At 43.0% G+C, this 26,703-nt stretch overlaps 3 protein-coding genes across 3 annotated transcripts; 1 reads left to right on the forward strand and 2 right to left on the reverse strand.

The window, feature by feature from the left end:
- Positions 1–151: 151 nt before the first annotated feature.
- On the reverse strand, positions 152–20,156 carry LOC135351181 (TATA-binding protein-associated factor 172-like). The gene is made up of 42 exons (XM_064550127.1): positions 20,055–20,156; positions 19,772–19,895; positions 19,279–19,470; positions 19,003–19,095; positions 18,789–18,947; positions 18,288–18,418; positions 17,158–17,278; positions 17,039–17,107; positions 16,843–16,932; positions 16,688–16,783; positions 16,154–16,330; positions 15,638–15,778; positions 15,070–15,450; positions 14,790–14,939; positions 14,630–14,724; positions 14,260–14,545; positions 13,826–13,884; positions 13,686–13,776; positions 13,306–13,500; positions 12,817–13,059; positions 12,621–12,710; positions 12,396–12,555; positions 12,013–12,212; positions 11,621–11,726; positions 11,371–11,519; positions 10,924–11,076; positions 10,794–10,854; positions 10,607–10,683; positions 10,377–10,528; positions 10,074–10,151; positions 9,941–10,004; positions 9,719–9,784; positions 9,437–9,578; positions 6,038–6,168; positions 5,749–5,862; positions 5,266–5,414; positions 3,011–3,139; positions 1,992–2,069; positions 1,601–1,730; positions 1,433–1,524; positions 542–665; positions 152–357 (listed from the first exon to the last, which is right to left on the reverse strand). The coding sequence occupies exons 1-42, from the start codon at positions 20,063–20,065 to the stop codon at positions 217–219; spliced, it is 5,490 nt and encodes a 1,829-aa protein (XP_064406197.1). The 5' UTR covers positions 20,066–20,156; the 3' UTR covers positions 152–216.
- On the forward strand, positions 7,384–8,974 carry LOC135351185 (uncharacterized). The gene is made up of 3 exons (XM_064550131.1): positions 7,384–7,694; positions 7,833–8,071; positions 8,694–8,974. The coding sequence occupies exons 1-3, from the start codon at positions 7,673–7,675 to the stop codon at positions 8,868–8,870; spliced, it is 438 nt and encodes a 145-aa protein (XP_064406201.1). The 5' UTR covers positions 7,384–7,672; the 3' UTR covers positions 8,871–8,974.
- A 2,365-nt stretch (positions 20,157–22,521) lies between the features above and the next one.
- Positions 22,522–24,855, reverse strand: LOC135350848 (uncharacterized). The gene is made up of 4 exons (XM_064549689.1): positions 24,662–24,855; positions 23,802–24,598; positions 23,330–23,533; positions 22,522–22,780 (listed from the first exon to the last, which is right to left on the reverse strand). Exons 1-4 carry the CDS (start codon positions 24,711–24,713, stop codon positions 22,613–22,615), a joined length of 1,221 nt encoding a protein of 406 aa, XP_064405759.1. The 5' UTR covers positions 24,714–24,855; the 3' UTR covers positions 22,522–22,612.
- Positions 24,856–26,703: the final 1,848 nt, after the last annotated feature.

Below are 26,703 nucleotides of genomic sequence, written 5' to 3' on the forward strand. Positions count from 1 at the left end.
TTTCACCTTACAATGTACTTGAAAAAGCAGAAATGCTTTTTATTTGACCTCAAGTGTGTAGACTAGTGTACAGAGCCTATAGTGTGTTCCCACTATGTACACTGTAGCTGCATGGTGGTGTGTTTAGGTGTTTGCATTCAAGTGATGTGAAGAGGGTTGTAAATAAAGTTATATAAAATCACCAATAAAACATAATAATCGGAATATTCATGCTAGCTATAGAGTTGGAGAAGCTAGTGATTTCACAAACGAGGTTAAGTCATATTCGTTCTTATACTGGTCATCGCTCCATAATTCAGGGAGATTCTCCATCACGCTACGCATACCACCCGACTCTTTATTGCTTTCTTTGTTACCCTGGAGTGGGAGAGAGAGGGGGAAAAAACGATGAAGTAGCAATCCTATGAAGTATGAGCTATATTATAAAATGCGGTTTCCAAATGGTAGTGTAAAAATGCATTGCAAAATTTAGGAACAGAGAGGTGCATGAACTAATACAGGCAAGGCATCAGGCTAGGTGCAAAGTGCTATAATATAGCACCTTTGGTTCAGTTGGTTCCGAGAGTTGGAAGAGGTCAAGGAGGTCAGAGGTGTTCATTGAAGTGAGGCTGGAGTTTTCCTGAGTCAAAACTGTATTGGCAATGTTGAGCTTGAACTTCTGCAAGCTGTGTGTGTGTGTGTGTGTGTGTGTGTGTGTGTGTGTGTGAGTGTGTGTGTGTGTGTGTGTGTGTGTGTGTGTGTGTGTGTGTGTGTGTGTGTGTGTGTGTGTGTGTGTGTGTGTGAGTGTGTGGGGGGGGGAGGGAGGGTCAATACCTGACTTGAGAAACAATTACCCACGCAATCATTATTTTGCTGTATCAAATAACCACATTATAAGGTCATCACTGTATTGCGTGGGCATTAGCGTAAACAGACAAATGGAATTGGAATAAGAGTTATTTCGGATCCGGAAGTGAAACACATAATTATGTTACTTGTATAACTAGGCAATGACAACATACCACAGCTATGCCAAGAACATTCTTATTAGTCAACAATGCTAGAAGCACACATTCTTTGCCTTACAAGGCGTAGGAACGAGGTAGTTAATTTGATAGTGTTTGCAAGGAATCAGTCGTGTTAGCAAAAGAATGGCAGGCAGCCACAGCTGCATGAGATGCGCTAGCTATACATTCTGATTGGGGTATGCCTACAACTCGAAACTAGGGTATCCAGTTTCATTGATATTTTAGCACTGAGAGTAAAATAATTGTGTGTGCTTTGCTTGACTTACATGACTTGTACATGTAACAATTTGGACATGGGACAAATTTTGGTTAAATGCATCCCTTGGTTTTGTCAGCGGGATCAGCTGGAGCAGATGTCAAACATTAGCCACTATACTCTTGGCTACTACAGTACTACAGTGATACATGTACATGTACATGCTGACCTCATGATTTTCTCCTCCACAGTGCCCCTAGTGATGAGTCGGTAGACATTGACCACCTTCTTCTGTCCAATACGATGAGCACGGTCCATCGCCTGAGGGTACATGCACAAGCAAGAAAGTTCATTATATTGTAGATCACGTATTAATATAATCCCCCAGGGCCCTCACCTGCAGATCTTTCATGGGGTTCCAGTCATGCTCGAAAAATATGACAGTGTCTGCTCCAGTGAGGTTGAGTCCCAGACCCCCCACGTGGGTTGTTAGGAGGAGAACATCAATGGAGGGGTCATCGTTAAACCTAAGGTGGTTGAGTAGGGGTGGAGTAGTATTGATAGCAATTGATGATTATCTCTCTGGAAGAGGCATGTTCTAATGGAGAATGTAGTACGTGTTACGCTAATTAACTTTACCGTATGAGTTGCCAGAATTCACATTTGTATCAATTACGGGGCTGATTTAATTACTAAATTGGATAATCACACGATATGAGGCATCACAACAGTGTACAACACAGACAGACATTCAGTGCTAATTATGTCACAACCAACAAATAGCTTACTTCTGTACAATAGAGTGTCGATTGCCAGCTGGTACAGAGCCGTCCAGGCGGAGGTACGTCACACTAGGTAAGTGCACCCTAGAGAAGAACGGGTGCAGATCATTGTGAACATACTGAAGTAATGACCTTTACCACATTTGAAGTTTCTCAGCAACCCACAAATCCCCTTCCTATACCTCTAACACCAGAATTTACGAAGTAGTGGCTATTTTGATCAATTCAACAAACAAATTTGCCTCGTTTATAGCCTAGCTAGCATTATGGTTATAAGCTAGGCCGAAGAGGTGTTAGGGTGCATGTATAACGTGGTTAGTACCAATCACCACCGACTGGTGTGAGCATATCTTTGGTCTAAACATTATATTCTTCACTAGCCTCCTTCACTGGCCTCCCTTGAAGAGAAGGCCTGCTACTGACTGCTTGCGCATGCGCGAAATTATTGGATATATTTTCCCATAAAATGCCCTATAATACTGAATTTATCACGAAAATATCCTGACAAAGTACTGAAAGTCATACACAGAGCTATTATAGCTAGCTAGCTAGAGACAGAGCTGTAGGTTTATTGTACAGCTATTTTCTTTCTGCAGTAGCAGTAGTATAGTAGACTTTTCACCAAGTTAGTATTTGATGGGCATGGCCTGTCCATATAGGCTCTTGTCAGCTTTCACCCTGTTTAGACGATTGTCATCCACACTGTTGCTGGCTGTGAGTCTTTTGTTAACATAGCAGGCTAATTAAGGGTAGCTATCAGAATACTATCAGATGGGCTAGAAACCTTCAATGGAACCTTCTATCTACTTCTTTTAATCCACTTCCGTTTGTTGTGACGTCATTGTTTTACTGACCATAAACGTTGTTATCTGGATCCACCAGATACCAGCGGAAGATTAGCACACGCGCAAGCAGTCGATACCAGGCCCACTCTTCGAGGAAGTGCGGCCTGGGATCGAGGCTAATTCTTCACCTGACTAACTAACCCACCCCCTTCTCACTAATTATACACCACGCCCACTCACTTGAGGAGGTCTTTCTCAATGATGTCGAGCATGCTCTTGTACTGACAGAATAGGAGTGCCCTGTGCTGACCCACTGCCGCCCCCTCATCATCACCGTCCTCACCAATACCACAGTCCAGTAGCAGCTGTCTGCGTGTGTGTGTGTGTGTGTGGGGGGGGGGGTAAGACTGTAAGGTTACACTGTACGAAATAAAGGTAGGCTTGGTTGACAATATGCATGCCAGAGAAAATTTTTATTGATTTTCTAACAAACCAAGAAAAAAGCTGCTTTACACTAGCTAGAATTGTATTGACAGCATTTTCGACATATACTGTACAGAATTTGTAATACAAAATGAATTTGTATATTCGAGAATGCGCCTATAATGCAGTCATTTTTGAGCCCCACCCAGTAACCGGATGTCTCTGTGATGAGAGCTGACTCGCAAGCTGGCTAGAAAGTGAGCAAGCAAGGCAAGCAGGCAACCTTAACTGGATCTATATCAGAGGAGGTACGACAGGCGCGGTGCAGCTCAGGTAATTAGCCTTTGATTGAGCAATAATTATCTGCCCACGTCGTATGTTTTTGCTGAGAGTAATCAGAGGCTAATTGCATGAGCTGCACCGCGGCTGTCGTACCTCCTCTGGATCTATGTCATACCAGGGTTTCATGCAGGGGGGGGGGCGACCTGGGATCCCCCCCCCCTGTAAATATGAAAAATTAATGATGTTATACCAAATTGTACAGTGATTCAGATAGATCTACATGTAGCTATAATGATTATTCTACGTGTATCAATTGATAAAAAGCCTCTTACATACATCGGAGTGCATACATGTATATCCAATCTAGCACATGGTACAGTTCAAAAGGTCAGACAGGAGATTACATACACAAAATGCATGTATACAATTATTATTATGATACCCTTTGAAATTTAAACCTTAAAACATGAGCAGAGCATGTACATAGTGGGACCATAGGCTCTGTACACACACTAGAGGTCAATTTGAGTACCTTTTCTGTTTTGCTCAAACATTTTTTTTTCAGGTGAGTTGAAGGTGTACAATGCAGTAAAAACAGTTAAGAATGAAAGCACCACAGGTGCTGATGCCTCGGTGGAGATGCCCAAGCTACGTAACATAAAGCCACTAATAGCTTAATTTTATACACACGATGAACATTTTTTCAATTTGCTGCATGCAAACGGAAGAGTGGGTAATGATCGACTGTGATTGTTGTTAAAAACGATCGATGCCAAAGTTCAAGTCTAAAATTATTGGCTGTTACATAGTAGCAAGCAGAGCCTTGCAGCGAGCATAAAGTAGGATGGATGAACAATGAAATAGGTCTCTTCTCACTCTTGCAGCCACCAATAGCTAGCGTTCTAGTGCAGAGCTAACTACTAAGTAGAGTAGCAATACTTGGTAAACAAGTTTGGCTACGTGCTCTTCTAAAAAGGCTGCAATGGCATTCCAAAGTAAGCAAAACTAGGCATAACTCGAGAACGAAGCATTATTTTGCAAATCCACAAATTAAAATCCAAGAAAACATGACCAGAAGCCTATAGAAACTCTTACTTGCACTTCATTGATCCTTGAGCAGCTGTAGCAGTCTACTACACACACAGACACACAGACACACTACCGTATACCTCGCTTGCGCATTCGCACCGAGGCATAACTAGACTGAATAGTTTTAAGCACAAAAACCTCCAAATTGCACCTTAGACAATCATTCTGCCAAAATTTTTTCGGGGGCTGCCCCCCCAGACCCCCAAATTTTCAACGGCGTATGACCATCATCATTTCCCCCCCTTGGCTAAAAATCCTGTATGAAACCCTGCATACTATTATGTCACAGTTCATTTCAACATTTAATAAAAACATTCATATTGACCAGGAACTGGAACAAAAGGACCTCATCTTTGTCTTACATTCTCTCAGCATGATCAGACAAGGTAACAGCATGCCCAGAGAGTCCTTCCAAATGGATATCACTAGCTATAAAGCTATCCTGCACTGTTTAAGCTAGCTAGCTCATAGATAAACAATGAATCAATTCTAAATTTTCACTATAATATCCTTCGCATAATCGGAAAAGCGGTTCAATTCGAATACAAAAAACCTACAGTTGAGCATGCGCTTAAAATAAAGATACGCTTATAGTTGAGTAAGCGCTAATAATCCAGTTTCTACAGTACACTAACGTTGGCCTCGATTCCAATGGCTTGGGATCGAGGGCTAACTACAGTTGAAACTGGTACTGTACATACTTTAGTGCCTGTAGTTTTGCTGAGTGACGTATATCCCTGATGGTGGTTGAGGTCTGAGCGAGGTGGTCTTGCACTTTGTTATAGAGGGGGTGGTCCGGTGTTACCACTAGCGACGGATGGTTGCATACCTTACGAAGGTATTGGAGGGCCTGAGAAAAAGGGGAACAGATTGAACAGAGACATCGAGACTGGAACGAGTGGAAATGGTTGATACAAACTTGATCAAAACTGTCCTACTCTCTCACTTCCCTTCCACCCAGCAATTAAAATTACCCAAATACTATTTCTTATGAAGCTACATGCACCTCAGGCAATGAGATGACAGCTATGCAGCTGTACTTAGTAGTAAAAAGAATAAAGTTCAATACGGCATTTCCTTAAAAAATGATTAAAGCATTTGCATATTGTATTACAAAAGCTATACACATGTACATTAATTTATTTCTTGGGTTCAACGTGTGTACATCCCTCTAGACCCTTTACCTGGAAGATGTGAGTTGGTGGTTGGTCACTAGAGCTCCTCTTCTCTTCTCCGGTGATGCTCTCGTCCACATCGTGTTTAGCCCTCGTGTGGGCGAAATCCTCGTACAGTTGAGCCTGCATGAGAATACATACGACACTGTATGGGAGTGGCTATCCTCTAGCTAGAGATGACATAATATTATTGAAAAATTAGGAAATTGAAGTAGTCTTCAAAGGAACAATACAAAAGAGTACACACTATCGTCAGAATTGGACACAAATTAAAGTGCAACGTGTGAGGGGAGCTCACTTGCAGTGGGCTGAGGTCGCACTGGTAATCTTGGATGATCTTTGGTGGCAGGTCTTGCAGCACGTCTTCCTTGATCCTCCTCAGCATAAAGGGGAGGACCTGACGATGCAGAGCCTCCATCGCAAGGACTCCTGTGTGGGTGTGTAGGTGTGTAGGGGTGTGTGTAGAGGTGTGTGGGTGTGTGTGTAGGGGTGTGTATGTAGGGGTGTGTGTGTAAGGGGGGTATGTCGTTGAGATTGGATTGGGGGGTAATATAATACATAATTGAGTGAGGGGTATGTGCTTAGTGGAGCTACTCAGAATATACAACAGTACTTTAGGTAAATAGCTGTGAGCTGGCTATAAATAGGCTATAATTATAATAGGCTATAGTCACTTTTAATAGTTGTCTTTTAATTGTTGTCAAAACTTTTCATCGCAATTGTGCGAATCATTGACTAGGTAGCCCTATAGTAAAATACCAGTATAACTGGTTTGGATGTCTGGGTGTCATGTGTTCATGTATTTTTGTCTATAAAGTCACTCACATACCGTATAGCGCGAAATTTTCGAGGCACTTATATTTCGTGGATTGGCCTCTAAAAGCCATTTCGTTGCACAATGTTCGCGGAATGACTGCTTACCGGAAGCCACGCCTTTAGATCTTGCACGTTATAGCAGGTAAAGAACGATTTTCGTGGACTTAATTTTCGTGTAGGATTGCTAACCCACGAAATCCACGAAAATTAAGCCCCTCGAAAATTTCGCGCTATACGGTATTTCTATATTTTTTGTCCTGATGATTCGTACAATTACGATGAAAAGCTTTGACAACAATTAAAAGACAACTATTAAAAGTGACTATAGCCTATACCATATAGCGCGAAATTTTCGAGGCACTTATATTTCGTGGATTGGCCTCTAAAAGCCATTTTATTGCACAATGTTCGCGGAATGACTGCTTACCGGAAGCCACGCCTTTAAATCTGTGCATGATATAGCACGTAATTCTAATTAAAGAACAATTTTCGTGGGCTTAATTTTCGTGTAGAATTCTAACCCATGAAATCCGCGAAAATTAAGCCCCTCGAAAATTTCACGCTATACGGTATATAGCCTATTTTATAGCCAAGCTCACAGCTATTTACCTAAAGTACTGAGAACATGTAGTTGACCCGGCAAACAAGATACTAGTACACCACTAGCCTCCTGGAATCAAGACTGGTATACAATATACATGTACATACATTGGTGACTTACATACAGCACAGCTATATCCAGAACACTTCCTACACTATGATGGCTTTCGATAACACACACTTCCTACACTATGATGGCTTTCGATAACACACACAAGTGTAGAGTAAACTGTCACAGCTAGTTTTAGCAAGAGATGCTATATATACAACATACAGCAACATACAGCTAGTTACTGGCCTTGCTTCCTGGGCTGTCACTATTAGAAAAACTGACTAAGTAAACTAGCTAGTTGTAAAAACAAACCAGACACCATCAAGCTGTTTCATTTGTCAACAGTATGCAGCGTATGCATTATCAATTCAGTTAGCGTCGGCGTTGGAAAGCTATAGCCAGTACAGTCTCACTGAAAGCTACTAGTGTACTAGCTGATCAAAACCGTAGCATTTATAGATCTAGATGGGGAAAGGAAAAGATACAGGTACGTCAGTTTAGCCATGTACACAATAAGTCTGTATGCATGCACATACATGATGTACATGTACATACCGCAATTAATACGTTTTCCACTATAGACTTCGATTGATTTTGTTAGATTTTATTGTTTACAATTATGCAGTAGAAGATAATCTGCTGCAATTGGCCGAGACATATCCAGTGGTTGTCACAGTAGCCCCCCCATACCCAAGCCTCCTAGCCAGCAGCAGCAGCAGTACTGAAGCTACACCATCTAACACTAGACACAGACAGATCTCCAACGTGTTAGTGTGCTCTTTAATCACTCTGCTGGTCATGCTTTGCTTCGGGACACCTCTCACGCTCGTGCTGACTGTGCCTGCCTACATACTGGCAGATAAGGTACCTTTACCTATTATAGACTATTGTAATAGTTAAACACGTACATGTATACTGTATTACTAGAATGTTTTGCGAGCATCATGCGAAATTTGCGAGGGTTGATCAATTTGCAACAATAAAATCACAAAACCTTGCCAGAACGCAATAGTTAGATCGCAAATGGTCAATTTTTCTGTTGATTTGGCTCATTTGCAAAGGTTTTTCACCAGCAAAATATTCTAGTAATACGGTATACATGAACAGAAGCAGCTAGAGAGCAGAAGAGGGGCAGCCCCTCCTCAGTGTGTTTATAAACTTTTCTATAATGCAGGCATATATAATACTTATACAGCAAAACATACAACAGGCAGCCACGAATATACCGTATAGCGCGTTATTTTCGTGCTGCTCATAATAATTGGCTATTGCACTTATAACAGATGTGAGTCTGTGTTGATGCTATAACACATCATAAACAATACGTTATTATTACATTCATAAAAATAGACTGAAAGTAACAATAATATTAATTATTATTATCACGTGGTCTTAATGTACTCTTGTGTGTACCTATAGCCTGATTAAAAGACAGACCATAGCAATCCTTATACGACCGTTGCCATGGTTGTATATTCCACTACAGGCGGAGGTGCAGACACAATTGAATAATAGACGTCGAGCAATCAAGTACCGAGCATGCTCAATAGCACTCAATATGGCCGCCATAGTCGGGGGAGTCACTTTGACCTGTGCACTGACCACCAGCATCCTCATTCACTGCTCCGAGTTTCCAGGGAGATGTACGCTACTAAATAACTGAGAAGCAAACTCAACAACAGATTGTTTCTTAATTTCCACCATTTGTGAAAGTATTTTTTTTCTCTACTATGTACGCAAACAAATCATAAAATTAATTATGAAAGCTTTTTCGTGTGGTAAGAAAATCAAACATGTACATGTACAATACACACGCCCACACTACCATTAACTAAAGCATCCACTAAAACACACACAATTGACAGTAACAACACATTACTGAGTGTAATACCACAAACTAAACAACTGTATGCGTGATCACACTCGTGACCTTGTGAACATCTACAGAAGGCAAAAGTCATCGCATTTTTACTAGTTAGTTGGACAAGCAATACCCACAAAAGAAACTGTAGATTTTTTTATTGCAGTGAAGACTACATGTACACAAATCATACGTACATGTACATTACAAACTTATAAGCCTCCACCAAAATTAATCACCTAAATGTACATGTCAAAACGATGACACGCACTGCACAATATAAAATGAGGCCCTGGTGGACAGCTACAAGTTACAACTCCACCCACTACACACACCCACTTACCCACTCCACTCACACACCCACTCACCCGCCTCCTGCTCCTTTGAGGACGACTTTGCCTCTCTGCTGAGGACGATGGGTCGGCCATAGCGAGTGTAGAACTGACGCTCAGAGCCAAGAAAGCCGGGCATGAGGAAGTCAAACAGAGACCACAACTCAAGGACATTGTTCTGAGAGGAAGTGGGAGGAGTCGTAATGGACACAATATAATCTCACAAATTTGTAGTGAAAATTCATATTATAATTATATGAAGTTTCACAGAGGTGTACGGTACTGACACGGTGTTACAGCAGAGGCAGCTGTGGGTACCTGAATGGGTGTGCCAGACAGGATCAGCCGGTGGTTGGCTCTCAGCAGTTTGACAGCTTTGGTGATCTGTTGGGAGATGCGTGTCAGTCAAGCGTTACTAGGTTGTGGTTTCAAAAGATGGAATTTGAAAGTAGAGTACATGAAACAATTAATTTGTCAACATGACATAATGACAATTCACAATTATCTGTACCCACGATTTAGTGAATAAAAATAATCCACCTTGGTTTTAGTATTCTTGATGATGTGCCCTTCATCCAGCACACAGTAGTTCCAGTTCACTGACCTACAGAGAATGTAGTATGTACGTGTCACACGCACTCTAGGTCACATGACACACCGCCCCCTCCCTCACCTGAAGTAGTCGATGTCATTCCTGACAATGTCGTAGGAGGCAATGAGCAGGTTGTGCTTGGGAACAAGGCTCTGCAGTCTACAAGAAGTGGACGACACACGGCATTAGAACGTACATGCTGTACATAATTATGTATGTACGTAACTCTCTCATGATCTACATGTAATAGGAACCCATCCTCGTTAGCATGCATTGATTACTCTAAATAAATACAACATTATCAGTTATACATGTAGCTGCTTTGCATATACTTTTACTGTGAAAATGTGCTGTGTAAAAAAGTCTATAGTATATTATGCGCACCTTGATCTTGTGCTTGGTGGTCCAGTGTACTGGAGTGGGCGGAGGTCAGCAGGGTCACAGAACTTGGTCACCTCATAGTACCAGTGCCCCATGAGCGTGGGCGGGCACACTACCAGCGAGGGGAGAGGGGCGGAGTCAGCATGACCCGTAGACTGGGGGGAGGGGAAATAGGTAGATACAGTTTGATAGCACAAGTATGATATGTACAGTGGGGATCGAGTTTGACTGACCTTGTACTGTTTGGCCCGGTAATGATCATCTCCTGCAATGATGCACAGACTCTGGAGGGTCTTACCCAAACCCATGTCTGGTGTAAACAGTCAAGAAATGCACACAAAAATATTTTCGTGTTGCTAAAACTATTGTATAGCTACATGTACATGTACATGTATATAGACGTTATGTTGTCATGGATACCGTCCCCTAGGATGCCATGGAGGTTGTACTTGTTGAGAAAGGCCAGCCAATTGATACCATCCTGTGTACACAAACAGAGTAATTACAGCAGAGCACGGTTATTATATTTAGTGTAGCCTCGTTTTATCACCTGTTGGTACTTTCTGAGGTCAGCCTTTATTGGCACGGGAACAACGTAATTGTCCAGTTTGGTAGTGTCCAACAGCTGCTCCAGAAACACTCTCTCCTGCAGTCTCCGCTCCACGAGGGAAGGTGGCATCTCACTGGGGCTGGCCGTACCAGACTATAGTGTTAGTGTGGGGGGGGGTTAGAAAATAGGAACACACGTGTGTACAGTTTGTACATGAACATATGTAGCTACTAACAGTTGACTTCAGTAGTGCACTTGCAACCAGACAGCATGTACATGTATTTACGAATATTATCAGCATAGAGACATTAATTAATATTGCTAGGCCATCTAATTGTGGATTCACTGTAACTCAACTGTATATACAGTGCCAGAGTAAAGTGTGTGTGGAGGGGAGGGATTAGAATAAGGAGTACTGGTACATGTAACTACCTCAGGTACACTCACCTCGAGGGGCATGAGGTTGACGAGCATGGCAAAGCAACGAGAGGCCATCATTCTCACACTGTCCTCTTGATCGCTCATCCGTGCCAGAACAGGCATGAGGAGCAGCACCACGTAACAGAGCACCCCCAGACCCACACGCTCAAGGATGACTGGGTCAGACACGGTCAAGGACACACTAACATACGTACACTGACATCATTATCACAATAGCACAGCATGATTTCTTTAGTTTCGAGTTGCTATAGGATACAGGCAATGGTTTCTATGGCTCCCTCCCGATGGATAATAGACTGAGAGCTCCCCAGGAATGGCAGCACTTGGTCAATGACAAACTGCAAGCTTACATGGAGGTCAACCTGCACACACATGGACACACGTAACAATTGAACACAAAGTGCAAAAAAAATGCCTGAGGCATATAAAAACAAAACACATGTACACTCTACAGTGGAACCCCTCTTAATGGCTACCCATGAAGAAAGGCCAGATCTCAAATGATTTAGTTGGTGCATGTACAAAGCAACCCCTCAATAAAAGCCACCTCTGTATATAATGACCAATCTCCATTACTGAAAACTGTAGAGATTTCATAGTACACTCAGCTACATGTAATTATGGTGTGGAAGAGTCTATTATAGTTACCTTAGAGAGAATTGCAACACATCTAGCTGCCATGTGCCTGACGGCAGTGAACTCAGAGGTCACACAGGACAATAGGGGGTTAGAGAGGAGACCTAGGAGACGTGGGGAGAGGGCAGGGTCTATAGCTGGGGCTAACGTCTCCAGCACCTGCAGACTGTGTACTGCTTGTTGGACTAACGAGCTCAGCAAATCTGTGAGAACTGGAGGCAACAAAAGACAGCTCTGAATGTCATGCAATGTGAGTACAAATGTACAGTGCACAGTGATTTGCTCACATTGGTCGGTGGTGGTTGCTAACCATCACTTATATATACATGTAGTTAAGTACTACAAAAAAGAGGCAAACTTAAAGTAGCTGAAGATATAATTATAGGTGTACTTACCTGTACCATCGTCATTGCCCTGTTGTAGTGTGACCAGGGCCTCTAGTGGTTGAGTGATGGTGCTCCACAGTTGAGGGAGGGAGGCAAACAAAGACGAGGCAAAGTGGCCCGCCATTGACGTGAGTGCTGACTCGGCACCATGTCGCTGAATCAACAACGGCTATAGAAACAACAATTTGTAGATTTAATCAACTTACTATAAGTACATGTAACACTACCACCTACCTTTCGTTGTTCTTCGCTGTTAGCAGCTGCCATTGCTTCCTTCACAACAGCTGATGGACGACCACGCGCCTGAGGTTGTCTACTGGAGCCCTAGTGTGTGTGTGTGTGAGGGGAAGAGATTCATGACATAATCATGTCATTAAATTTGATCTGTTTTCAGCAAAAACGAAGACTTGATGAATCGATCTGCATGTACCTGGTCAGGTTGTGAGATTAAACTGATAATGCCGACGTTCCACTCCCAACGGACCACCACCTCCTCTGTCGGACTGGACGATCCTGACTTGTTGCTTTGACCACCATTACCCGATACCACAGGAGTGTGCTGTGGGTCACAGCAGATGAAAGAGCAAAGGTTCTTTATAATCTTGTTGTTAGGAGAGGGGGAGCGACCTTTGCAAGCGTCCAATAGCTGACTCAACCACCTGCCAGAGAGTTGCTAGGGGAGTGAGAATAGACAGGTGACAGTAGTAACAACAGTACATGTGTGTATTTATTGCATTAGCAAATCTGGTTCAATTCTCCTAATTCTATATAATTATACTGCATTTTCAAGCCATCTAAATAGTACGTGGGAACCCTCTTTATAGTGATATAAAAAAGAAATTATTGTACAAAAATGGCCAACTGGACTTTATTACTTCAGGTGTGGGCGTATCTACACTCTCAATGTATGCTAGCTCACCTGTATGGTGGAGTCTCTCTCAGTCTTGATGGTGTCCATGAAGGGGCGGATGACAGGGTTCAACTTTGTCGGGAGACTGTCCAGCGAGACTAGAGCCCCTGCCAGACAAGAGTTGACTCTAGTGGCCAATCGCACGTGCTCCTCTTGTAGCTGGCCTACACTCGAGAGGACACAGCGACGTAGCGACTCAAACTCCTGGAGGGGGAGGAAAGAGGGGTGTGGTCAAGTGGTCTATGTATACATACTGAGTATGTGAGGTAACTATTAGCCTTGATTTCTTGAAAAGACGTCATTTCAAATGGTCTGGAATTGAGGCTAGGTAATTGTTTGAAGAAACCAGAATGGGAGTGTAGACAACAATGAGATAGTTGGTACTGTACCTGTGCTTCAGCAGTTGTTAGGTTGAAAGAGGGGAGGGTGGAGTCAAAAGTGGTGGTGGCCAGTTGAGCAGCAAACTCGGCAGTGTACCCACTAGCAAGAGGGGGGGTAAAGTCACATGACCATCACACGCACACGGTACCTTGGTGTGACGTCCCTGGCTGCATCCACTCCCTTCTTGTCAAATGCCACAATCAATGACTGCACGAGATACAACAATGTATATATAGCAGAGTACCTTTAGTGTCATGTGGCATGTACATGTATGCTATACCCCCCTCACACACACACACACACACTGTACATGCACGTGCACTGTACAAGTAGCAAGACAAACACACACTAATAAGGCTGTAACTAAGATTGGCACCACTGTTGTAGTTTTTAGCAATTGCGCTATTAAGTACAGCTTGCTACTTAAACAGTGAATGTACATGTACAAATGTGTCATTGAAACTGCTCTTTAAAGTCACTTCTGAAGAAAGCTCAACCCTAATATAAAATAGGCACCCCGATCCTATTACACAAATTATGAGGCAGGCTCCCCAAGTGTGTCTGTTATATACAGTAACTCACGTGACAATCTTTCTGCAGTGCCAGTATGAATGGAGTGATCTCTTCATAGCCACCCTGTTCGGAGAGGGAGGAGTTTAGAGCCGACAGGAACTGCTCCTTGGGACAGCCCGTCCACTCAGCTATCACCAGCGATACCACCATCTTGTAAGTGGCCACGTTCCTCGAGAGTAACTGTTGGAGACTGCCAATCAGTTGGTGGAGAGTCGGGGAAAGTCCCTCCCCTGGTTCCGCTGAGAGGAGGCTACCCCCATCAGAGCTCAGCTTTGCAGCAAGCAGACCAAGAGCCCTGTAAAGACAATTTAATCTTGAAAGCTCGATCTTTTTGACAGCATACCAAATTGTGTGCACTTTATTTGTAGACTAAACTCACTTCGTTCCCGCTACTCTCGCCATGAAAGCAGCTTGCTCCTTCTCAGTGGGGGACTCGATACCATGGCAACCACCCAGGTAGCGGTTGGAGGGTACCTAATGCAACGAATTAACAGAGAGGATAAAAACATTTGAGGTTGTCAGGGTTCAATTCCTCGCACCTGTGCTCCTGGTGAGGGTCGTGTAAGGTGTGCAGGGTCGATGGGGGTGGAGCTTGGTGAGACTAGGAGACAGAGGAACGGGAAGATGAGGGGAGAGAGTGCGTTGGCTAGATCCTGGTGGGCGGAGCCTGACACCACCGCCTCCCACACCTGAGTGGGTACAATATCAGAATAATTATACATGTTGTTAATACTCTTTGCAAGAAATGAATAATTATGGGTAAGAGTGAGGGAGAGGGTGGGGACATGACTCATTGACCCCCCTCCTCTCGTTACTCACCTGATAAGCCAGTTCCCTTGCTTTTTTGTCCTTCTCCAGCACTAGTCGTTGAAACAGCTGACTCAGCATACCATCCAGAATCCCGTGCAGCCACACACGACCCTTGACCCCATCTCCGGACGTCCGACTATAATTTAAAATTGTCAGAAGAGCCCTTAAACTAGACGTTCTGACAGAGGTTATGAGGTGGGACAAAAACGGCCACAGTCTCGGTATGAGCGTGGGCAGACTGTCCAACTCTAGGAGGGGGGCGTGGTTGTCACTAGTGGGCGTGTCTCGAGAGAGGATGGTGGACAGGAGCTCCATGATACTGTTGGTGGAGGCAGAGAGGTCGTCAAGGTCAAGAAGAGCATCCCATAAGATCCGTACCAGTTCACTCATCTGAAGACAGAAACGACACGAATATATGAAAACAAATGTAAATGTACATGTATATGCTGTATGTATATGCATGTACAATGCACAGTACACTTGCCACTTCACATCAACGTGTACATGCAAGGTTGTAGCAATCCACTTATTCAGCACATTCCAAGCCAAATAAGCATGTACGTATCACTGTATGTACCTTGTCTGGTAGTACGAGGTGTAGCTTGTCTGCCACTGGTAGTAGTGAGCCGGCAGCCACTGCTCTCACGTCATCGTCCACGTCCTGTAGCCCTCGGAGGATGCAGGGGGACAGGGAGGGGAGGAGGGGACCACACAGGTCCTGTAGAGAGGAGGGGGAGTGGAATGAATGGGGAACAATAAGCAGTACACTGAAAGCAGTACACTGAAACCAGTACTACATCGTATGTGCATGTACATGTATTGTGGTTAGCATTCAGATCAATTGTGGCTGAAATAGAAAGGTTGCCAGCTGTATTATAGTGTCTGGATTGAAGAGATATATACATATACAAGGGAAATGTGTACATTGTGTACATTGTGTACATAGTTGAGAGCCTCCTACAACTCACGTATACACACAGGAGCTCGTAATGTGCTCCTGATACACTAAGCATGCATGAATTGTTGTATAGAAACCCATTACGGCATAATGTGGTGTCACTACCATAGTTACGCTACAACCCCATGCACTCACAGATCTAGCGGCGAGCAGATGCTGTACCCCCATGAGACTGGCATGCCTCACTTCCCACTGCTCTTGTGCCACCAGCTGCAACAGTAGCTCCACGGTACGCTGCACAGAGGAGTCTCTCATCTGACGCACTATCATACCCAGGGCCTGAGCACAAGTGGCCCTCACTGGAGCAACCACCTGGCGAGAGAGGGAAGGTGGGGCTCATGGTTTATAGACAGTTTTAATGATACACATATTTTTGAGTAGCTGAAAAGTAAGCCCTTAACGCCCCCTAATACATGTACATGGTGAGCTTAACCAAATACCAAGGTCACAATAATTACAGCCTTTTACTAAAACTGATCTTTGGGGAGACTAACTTTAAGAGACCCTAACTTAAGTTTGGCAGCTCCAATTTCAATAATATTAACGTTTTGGAGTAGGCCCTATCATAATTAAGGTCTGCTCAAAAACCTTTTAAACGGGCCCAAAATTGTACAAAACTACACCTGCACAACGGTGTACGTGCCATTTGTCATTGGTACTTAGCCTGACCTGATCTGAGACAAAGTCGGCAAATCTGTCAAGAGCAAACACACACACCATCCTTATGGCAGCGTCTTCCAGCCATTGCTGGTTCTCAGTCTCACGCTGCGTAGGGGAGAGGACATTACTGGACATGCAACAGTATCTTTATCCTAAGGACCTACCTTGTCACTGCTAGTGTGTGCAGAGATCCCTGCAGTGTCTCCATGGTGTTTGATGATTTCTCTCAGTCCAGTCGCTGCTCCATGACGAATCTGAACGTGGGAAAGACAAAACTAAAAATTTTGATGTACTCAGCTGGGGGGGCTTAACAGTAGATATGCACAAATCAATCAACTCTAATACTCCCTCATAACTGACCTCCCAAGCAGGATTGAAGAGGTTCCTAAACATCTCCACACAGAACCAAGTGAATGGCCACTCCTCAGACTGCAAGGATAACTCTCTCTCTAGCTGATGGAGTTAGAGACTCTACTCACCTCCTCAAAGATGGAGTCCATGTTTGCCACTTGGTCAATGAGCACCTTGTCAGCCTGACCAGCTTGCTCCACCAGCACACTCGTGGTACGAGGCTTCTTGCTGGTCGGGGGGTCCATATCACTACAGGGGGGGCATGCATCGTACACTGTATATCTATACAAGCACGATATTAGATCCCACTGGAGCATGTCTAGCAGCTAGGGATAAGTTATAGTTCCCGGTAACAACAAAAGATGCTACAGTAATGTACGTTGCTAGCTTTAGAACGTTACCCAAAAACCTTATCCCTCATGCCCATGTTCTAACTGATTTAGATCCCAAAACCTATTGGCTACTAAAAATGCACTATAGCTTAGCAACAGTCAACCTATATAAACAGCCAACCTAGCAACTGCATCATTTCTTTTGAAATGTTCAAAACCATCTCTGCTTCTCTGCTAAGAACAGTTCGAGTCGGGCCTGTTCCACTGCAGTTTAATATCAGTATGGACGAATGAATAGATAGCCATAGCTCCACCCACAAAACCAGCTCCTCGCCCAGCTTTGCAACCAGGAAGCGAGCTGCTCCTACTCCTCCTACTCTCGAAACAAAGAAACCTAAGGCAAGCGGTGCGAGCAAGCCCAGGAAGCGAGCGGCTCCTACTGCTACTGTCGAGCACCTACCGAAGAGACCTAAGCTAGAGTCCATGCAGCGCTTCTCTACAGCAAGTGAAGCTAAACTAACTAAGCTGTCTAAGCCTTTTGTTCCTAAAAAAACAGAAGATGCAACTGCATGGTCTCTAAGAAACTTACATTGCTGGTTGAAGAACAGGAACAACCAAGACCAACTGGAGAAGTGTCCTGAAAATCTACTGGAGGAAATGGATACCAAGAAGCTCAACTATTGGCTTGCAGTACTTTTAGTCGAGACCAGGAAGGTCACTGGAGAATCCTATCCTGCTATATGGAGCATGTCTAGCAGCTAGGGATAAGTTATAGTACTATAGTACTATAGCTCATAGTTCCCTGCTAAATACACTCAAATGAGATCTAAGTTATACCCTCAGCTCTCGGTACACTATGACACATAGATAGATACATGTACCTCATGCCCACGATCTGACGTACCATTACATAGTTGCCTACTCACCTTTTGTCCAGAGCGTCGGTATCTCGTGACGACCGTCGTGCCATCTGCTTAGCCTTCCTCTTGGCTCTGTTCCTCTCCCGAGCGCTCATCCCTGCCAGCTGTAGAGCACTCAACTCTTGCACCTCTCCAGACTACAGGGGGAAATGAGAGAGATGTGGGGCTCAATCAAACACCTATAGAAGAACTGAAAGTAACTAAGCTGACAATTAGAGAATGGGGGAGATTATTTAGTATGATGCACATGTGCTAGCTGCTACAGTACAACTTTGCTAGGCTCTCACATTTAATGACACCTCCAATTAATGTCATGCAAGTAAAAGTGATCAATTAAGGTTTCAGCTAGGATGAAATGTTGAAAGTTTGGACGCGTGTAAGCGTCTGATGTTGTACTAATGTGATGATGTCATTATTCTATAACATTTTTGGGGGGAAAGTTCACCCCCCCCCATTGGATGAAACCCTGAAGATCTCAATACATAATGAAAGTGTGTATGCACATACATTCTTCCTATTTGGGACAGTCTCTATCCGGCCCCCGCTGGTCCCAGGTAGGAGGTCTGTATCCTCAAACAGCTGCTCCATTCCGGTCGAGAACACCTTACCTTGAGCTACCAGTCCCAGACGTTGTCTCAGCTGGGTCCGATGAAACGAAAGACGCTCCTACATTAGAGGAGGGGGAGGGGTCTCAACGACACTCGTATGGAAGAGGTGTTACCTGAGGAGACATCTTCAAGTACTCAGGGTCATTGTCCAGAGTGTAGAACTCTTCTCCAGTAGAGGACAGGAGGGTGGTGCCATGGGTCAGCACCTGCGCAGGGCAGAGGGAAATAGAAAATAGTTATAACAACAGTTACATGACTGTGCATGTAAAGCAGATACAGTATACAGCATCAGTGTATTTGCAAATACAACACAGTACAACGTAAAACATAATAAGTACATTAATTATAATAACAATTTTCCCGTATTGTTCCCTATTACTTTCTCTTACCTGTTCTATATTGAAGGAGTCAAAGGTCATCCAGTCTTCACAGTCTGGGGGGGTTGGGGACGTCTCACCTCCATCGCAACTCTCCTCAGGTTTAGCAGGTGACCACTTCTTCACATTCTTTGCTATCGCTTCAACGGCTTGCCCAGCCGCAACTCTTGTCTCCCACGACTTGCTGTACAGGTAGCTACACACCTGGTAACAAAGAACGACAGACACAATTTATATCTGTAGGATTTATACCCATTTGCTACCATACGCACATACTGTATAGCTAGTTATTTTCGAGGCACTGGTTTTCGAGGATTGACCTCGAACCTCGAAAATTTAGCGTCTCGAAAATCGGTTTACTTTCGGTTGAAAGACCTCTCTATTGTGGTCATCCGCGAAAATATCCCGCTATACGGTAACTACAAAACATGTACAAAATCATTACAACTACATTTACCACAAAATTCAAGGAATTTACAACCTCGTTAAAGTGATGATTAGTTACTTTTTTCAGTAGGTTGTGTAACTCGTGAGGATGAAGTTTCTGAACCGCTCCAATCTGCTCAGCAGCTGCCTTTCTAGTTAGAGGAGAAGTGCCACTGTCTAGTAACACCCAGAGCCGCTCTAGCCTGAAACAAACAAAATATAACACTTTAAAACAGTTTCATTAGTCAAAAGAAACAATTTGCATGTTAAATAAGTGCTCTAGAAGCTCAAAATATTCAGATAATTCATGAGAGACATGAGAGACACCTGGCAACGCCATTTTCTTACACCCACACACTTACCTTGTCGCCATCTTTTCTGAGCATGCCCAGTAGAGAAATAGTGGCTTATTTATGATAGCCACTGGAATTTAGCAACTTGACCACATACTTATAACAACATCCGGCCAAGCAAATTACAATTACCACATAAACTTGAGATTAATACTCTTGATTTGGTGACAATCAATTATACTAGAATTATAAAAAGTCAAGACACGCTAATACAATGACTACTACTGCTCTAACAAACAAAATATATTCGAACAAAGCCAATGAGCTACAGAATAAGAAGCGTCGCAGGTACACTTGTAATTCATAATTATTCAACTGTATATTCTGTGCCTGCAAGGAAAAGAACAAGTCAAACATGCCGGCTTTCCATAACATCTGAATTGTATAAACTTGCCTTTTTTGCATACACTGCAGCAAGCCAGCTGCAATAGACGGCTGGTAGATTTCCTTGCAGTGCACACACTAGTAGCAGCAGCACAGACACAATGAGAGGTGCTCTGTTGTTACGCCGAATGGGTGCTGCTTGTCTCGAAGTATTTGTAGCTTGGACCCTCCTAGTAGATCTAGTGGTTGGATTGTTAGGTCAAATGGGTGCTGCTTGTCTCGCAGCTTGAACTCTCCTAGTAGATCTAGTGGTTCAATTGTTAGGTCGAATGGGTTCTTCTTATCTTGAAATATTTGCAGCTTGGGCTCTCCTAGTGGTGGGATTGTTCTTGTTCTGTGTCTGTGGAAAATATTCGCGGCACAGTGAAACAGAACTAGGTCTATTGACATCCTTAATTCGACTCTTACTAGCTACAGAATAGTTTCTGATAAGGGGACTGTATAGTTATAATGGGTACTATTATACGTGTGTGTATACCCACCACTACGGTTTGGGAAGGTTGCTGGGTCAAGGAGAAGTGCCCCACTGCACCAGGTAGCTGGACTGGAACCAATACTCCAAATTCATTAACAATGTATAGTTGTTCGACAGTCAATGGCTGTGATTGACGCCTTGGTGAGTTGATTTCTGAGTAACCTGGTAATGTATAGTCTGTCCCAAACCTTTGATAGTACAGCAGTGAGTCTGTTGTAATTGGTGTGGGGGGTCTGTATGATGGTGGAGGAGTCACATCTTTAGGAGAGTCTCCTCTAGCTTCTCCATTACCAAAAGCACTACAGTGCAACAACCAAAGAGAGTAGATTTTTTTTTTGGTACACATTTTTTACATTTTGTGGCATATCTTCTAAAGTAAAAGTGATATGATCTATTTGAGTGCAGGTACTGAAAGTTCAACTATTGGCGCTTCCATTGGACCACCACCTGTTACATCACATGACATCATCAGTATAAAATGGCTGTCTGAAGATGTGTACTTCCGAAAATATGTTAGGAATAGAAGTAGCTTATTTGTTTGAGTTAAGATCTGAAATTTGTTGTGCATGTACCTGAGTATATTTCTCATCTTTTGAGCTTCAACAGAAGTTTGGGCTACTAGTAAGTTCTGAGAAATACTGCATTTTGTTGTTTTTTGGTGGCAAATATGTTAGGAATACAACTTTAGATTTAAGGTCTGATTTTTGAGCAGCATGTACTACAATAGTGTACTTTTCATCTGTACTAACTTACAGGAGTTAGGCTAGCCTCTTCTTTGCTAGAGCGGCCCATCTTGTCAAAAACAGTGCTTTTTATGACTTTTGGGGTGATTTGGCTACGTAGTAAGCTCAATTACCACGCCCCTGTGACACAGAATGACCAACACCAACTGTGTATTTGCAGGTAGACATCACATGACCTTTGGATGTAGCAAATAACAACAAGATGATTTGTGATGTCACAAATCAATGAATATCATTGCATACGGCAGCAAAAGTAGCAAAACGGAGCAAAATCACCGTTTTTGACAAGAAGGGCCGCTCTAGCAAAGAAGATACTTGTTTAGCTCCTGTAAGTTAGTGCAAATGAATTTTACACTATTGTAGTACATCCTTCTCAAAAATCAGACCTTAACTAGCATAAAATCGAAAGTTGTATTCCTAACATATTTGCCACCAAAAAACAACAAAATGCAGTATTTCTCAGAACTTACTAGTAGCCCAGACTTCCGTTGAAGCTCAAAAGATGAGCAATATACTCAGGTACATACACAACAAATTTCAGATCTTAACTCAAACAAATAAGCTACTTCTATTCCTAACATATTTTTGGAGGTACACATCTTCAGACAGCCATTTCATAGTGATGATGTCATATGATGTAACAGGTGGTGGTCCAATGGAAGCGCCAATAGTTAAACTTTCAGTACCTGCACTCAAATAGATCATATCACTTTTACTTCAGAAGATATGCCACAAAATGTGAAAAATCAAAAAAATCAAAAAATCTACTCTCTTTGGTTGTTGCACTGTAGGCCTGTCCAAATCTGTAATGGTCAAGCACCACTGAATACTGTTTCCATTCTTAAAGCAATTCAGCCTCACCCCTCTATTATTGCTTATTGTCTCATTTGTAAGCCGCGGTTATTAGGAAAAAGTTGTGACAAAAATTAATTAACAATTAAACATAAACAGAAACACATTATCTGTTATTGTAAAGTAAAATATCCTCCTAAGAAATGCAGTAAGAGAAATGTTGCTATAACAGCTAGTATAGCAAACACATGGAAGATTATCCCAAGGATGCTGAAACACATCACACACTCGGATCCCTTCTTGGCTGCTTCGTAATATCCATTCCTGTTTGCCTTCCTCACCTTTGTGTGTATGTGTGTTTTGACAAGTTACAAATTCAGTTAATAGCTGACAACAAATCAGTACAGAATTTCTTGTTTGCGCATAAGTAATCGCTCAACCTTAAATAGTATGGGGCTCAACTATATCGAATTGCTAAAGTGTAAGCCAAGATACAATAGTCCCATCAAAACAATTAACACTGTCTTATCACACATGTACATTAAAGGTAGTTTGGAAAATGGGCCATAATTTCCCATTTCGAAAAAAAGAGCGAGTTTTGAAAACATAAGTTGTTTAGCCTCGTCTGAGCTATAAGGATGTTCATCGAGAACTATATTACTAACACAACGCTCATTAAAACAAGCAGTTAAATATCGTATTTTGAAAATTTCCTAACTGTGCTTTGCATGCCGCTCACTTTAAAGTTTGAGGCAATAGCAAAAAACGCAAGTAAGCTATGGCAGCACCATCAAAGGGTCTTATGTACACCATCTTTTTTGCTTTATTGTCAAGTCAGCTGCAAAGCCCAGCTAGTAGAATCTGATATACTAGCCACAATGCCCCCTTACCTGCAGAGAACAAATGAGAGCTGGTAAAGAGCAGAGGATGAGAACGGGAAGATTGAGACACAGAGTAAACATGATAATTAAGATCTGTACAAAGAGGAGGTAATCGGAGGGTGCTGTCATTATCCTACTAGGGGGTGGGGGAGGAGCCCTCCTTCTGGAGGGTTGTGGTTGAGAGCTCACTGTAGAATCCTTTTGGCGACGATCCTATGGAACACACACAAACATGGAACATATCAGTACACATAAAAATGCAACTGCAACCACAACTTTATGATGACAATCAAACTGTAAGCGAATTGATAGTATAGTCTCGCAAGCAGCTGTCGAAGGGGGGAAGGACGTCCTCCCTTCAATAGCTGCTCGCGAGACTAAATTGGAAGCCCGACTAGCAATAGAGGCACAAGGTAGCATGTGAAGATGACCAGCAAAAAGAAGGATTGGAATAAATGAAGATGAGTATTAATTGACTTACTGGTATAGGAGGTTTGTTGATAGACATCTCCTGGAACGTAATCATATTGTCATGAGTTATTGGTACGTAATAGCCGTCCTCAAACATATACATTTGGCCTGACTCAGCGTTGATATAAAGTGGTAGGAACTGATGCTCTGTAGCAGCAGTGAGTGGAACTGCTTGCGGGTTCATCTTGAGAGAAGATAACTGTCGTAGAGGAGTACCAGGGGATGGGGTGTAATGACTGTCCGTCAGAGATAGCATTGAGTCTGCTCGACCAATCGAGTTTATGGTTGATGCATTCGAAGGATGCCTCTTGATTCTGCCTACTTGTGGGATAGTGATTTGAGGGGTGGTGGGTCGCGAGATAGCAATGGAAGAGTTAGAGCGATAACGAAACAGCCTTGCATCTGTGATTTGCAATCCATTAAGGTCGTGTATGTCAGCCACCATTGATGAGCGTTTGTTCATGTACTCTTCTTTTTCACTCTCAGTAATTGGATGCAGTGACTGTGGAGCTGTAGTGGTTCGCAGTGGGACATGCAGTTGTTGTTTGACAGCCAGTTGAGAAACCTGCGGCCTCCTCTGATTGTAGTAATCACTACTTGTAATAGCTACTGAGTTCCTCTGCAGTTGAGCTTTCCTTCTAGATCGAGAGGACGTATTCCTTAGCTGGACTGTTACAGTTGCATCAATGTCATTGGGTAGAGAGGTACACCTCGAGAGACTTCTCTTTGCATCCTCCTCCGAGTTTCCAGGCACACTGATATGAGGGAGGGACACTGGGATTGGTGGTGGTTGATTTTTGCGGCCTCCTGCAGTGAAACAGATTGAAGTGAAACAAAAGCAGTGTAACTATAATGAAACTATTAATTTACCGATGTTATTTGAGTACATGCTGACACCATTGCTTGCTTTAGCAGTTGCCATAAAAGAACTACCTTACTCTAGAGCTGACTGCTAAGAGCTAAAACACGTCTGTAGATCGAATATATGTTTTAACTTAGCTATAGAGATATCTAACGACCTATGGAATGAAGGCATTTTAACTGCACTATCAAATAGACACTACACATTAGTTAACATCCAAACAAAGACCACATGCAGTCACACATATGACATCTGTGTACAGTGCAGGAGGATAAGCATGGTGTTAAGTTACCATCTGTTTGTAGTCTCCAGCGGAAAGTCACAACAACATTATCAAGAGAGATCTCTGAAATGTAAACAAATGAATATCAAATTACATGGGACTGTTCGCCCATTGATGACCAAAAGTTACCAGCCTACGAGCTGTAAGTCAGGCTGACTAGTGAGGCCAACATTAGTGACATAATTATAGGTTAAATGCTGCAAATTTCCACTGCATGCATCACCTGCATGCTTAAAAATAAAATTTCAATATTCCATGGGACATGATCACCTAGGTTTCACACTGCCTCTTAAATTGAATGCTGCATGTCATAAAACAATGTTTGCAAATATCTCATTACAACGCGTACATGTAGACTGTAGTTATACCCAAGAAAATCCATAAAACAAAGTAACTCAAAATCAACATATACATGCACCTTGTTATAAACTGGTCATAGTAATTTTGTGCTACATGAGGTGTGAAATGTGTCATAGAATTTGGGCCCCCATGTTTACACCCCCCAGGGCCTAGAATTTGGGCCCCCTAGGGGTGGACGGGTCCATTCTGTTAAAGTTCTAGGCCTCCCACTGTGAAATTTAATAGGCCCCCTCTTTCATCATAAACTATAGCCTTACCTCTAAATTATTATCTATGGTCAAACTAAACACAGGGAGTGCTATATATATGTAGTAACCTTGATGACTCAGTTCCTATAGCCCTCTTTATACCGCCAAGAAGCTAGACCAAGGAGAAAAAACCATAAAACCAGAAACGACAGAAGAGAGTGGAACACGCTCGTCAAAAGCAGACACTCATCTGCTCGAAGATAATGCAGCTTGACTTACAGATGGTTAATGAAACAATGCTTTTTACATCACTAGACCCTGACAAGCCGCACATTGACTGTAGTGCCTAATTTCACATGTATTATGACAGCCTCCAGACCACTGGCACTGCCAAGGAATTTCCCCGATAAATCTATGTCGAGAGCCAACTTTTCCAGCTCTACCACCCCACACTACCACAAAACAATATATGGCATATTCGGGCCGATTGTTCCTCTCAGTCTGTGCAGCAACAAGAATGGTCATACGTATTTGCCATTGTGTGGGCTTTGTTGCACCTAGCCTCGAAACCAGGCCGGCCTGGATTCGAGGCTATGTTGCACCATACTATTGGATCTGCCGTATAATTATAGGCCTAGTTAGTTGCATGGGCATGGACCCTATTCAGATGGTCAAACCACCATTTTCTTCGGAGTTTGAGAGCTATTAAATATAGGGCCAGGGGGAGCAGACTGCAGTCGCTGCTAGTATCCTTGTGGTGAACTATGTATCCTCTATAGTAATACTAGCTACGGTATTGGTACAAGTAAGTAGTTGTACCATGGATATATCGAGGGTGTATTGGATTTGTACTACCGAGGGCAGTTCTATGTATTCCCCGAAGGCGCAGCCCGAGAGAATACATACAACTGCACGAAGTACCATAGAAACTGGATTATTGGTATTACAATACACATGCATGCAGATATCTACGGTACAGGTAGCTTGTACTATGAACACCTATTGATTAGTAGAAGCTGTTATCTAGTAAACACTCTTTGATCCCTGCCGTGCATGCACTGTGCACATTTTATGTGATGTGCTTGCACTTGACAAACCATATTTACAACTTCAGACACCCGCACATTTTTGTGCTTTCCACAATTGTTGTCAGGGTAGTGTTCTAAAAGAGAGGGTCCTTAAAGGGTGGTGGATGGGCTTTAGGCTGACCACAGCCAAT

The sequence above is a fragment of the Halichondria panicea genome, chromosome 17 (assembly GCF_963675165.1).
Source record: "Halichondria panicea chromosome 17, odHalPani1.1, whole genome shotgun sequence".
Lineage (NCBI taxonomy): Eukaryota > Metazoa > Porifera > Demospongiae > Suberitida > Halichondriidae > Halichondria > Halichondria panicea.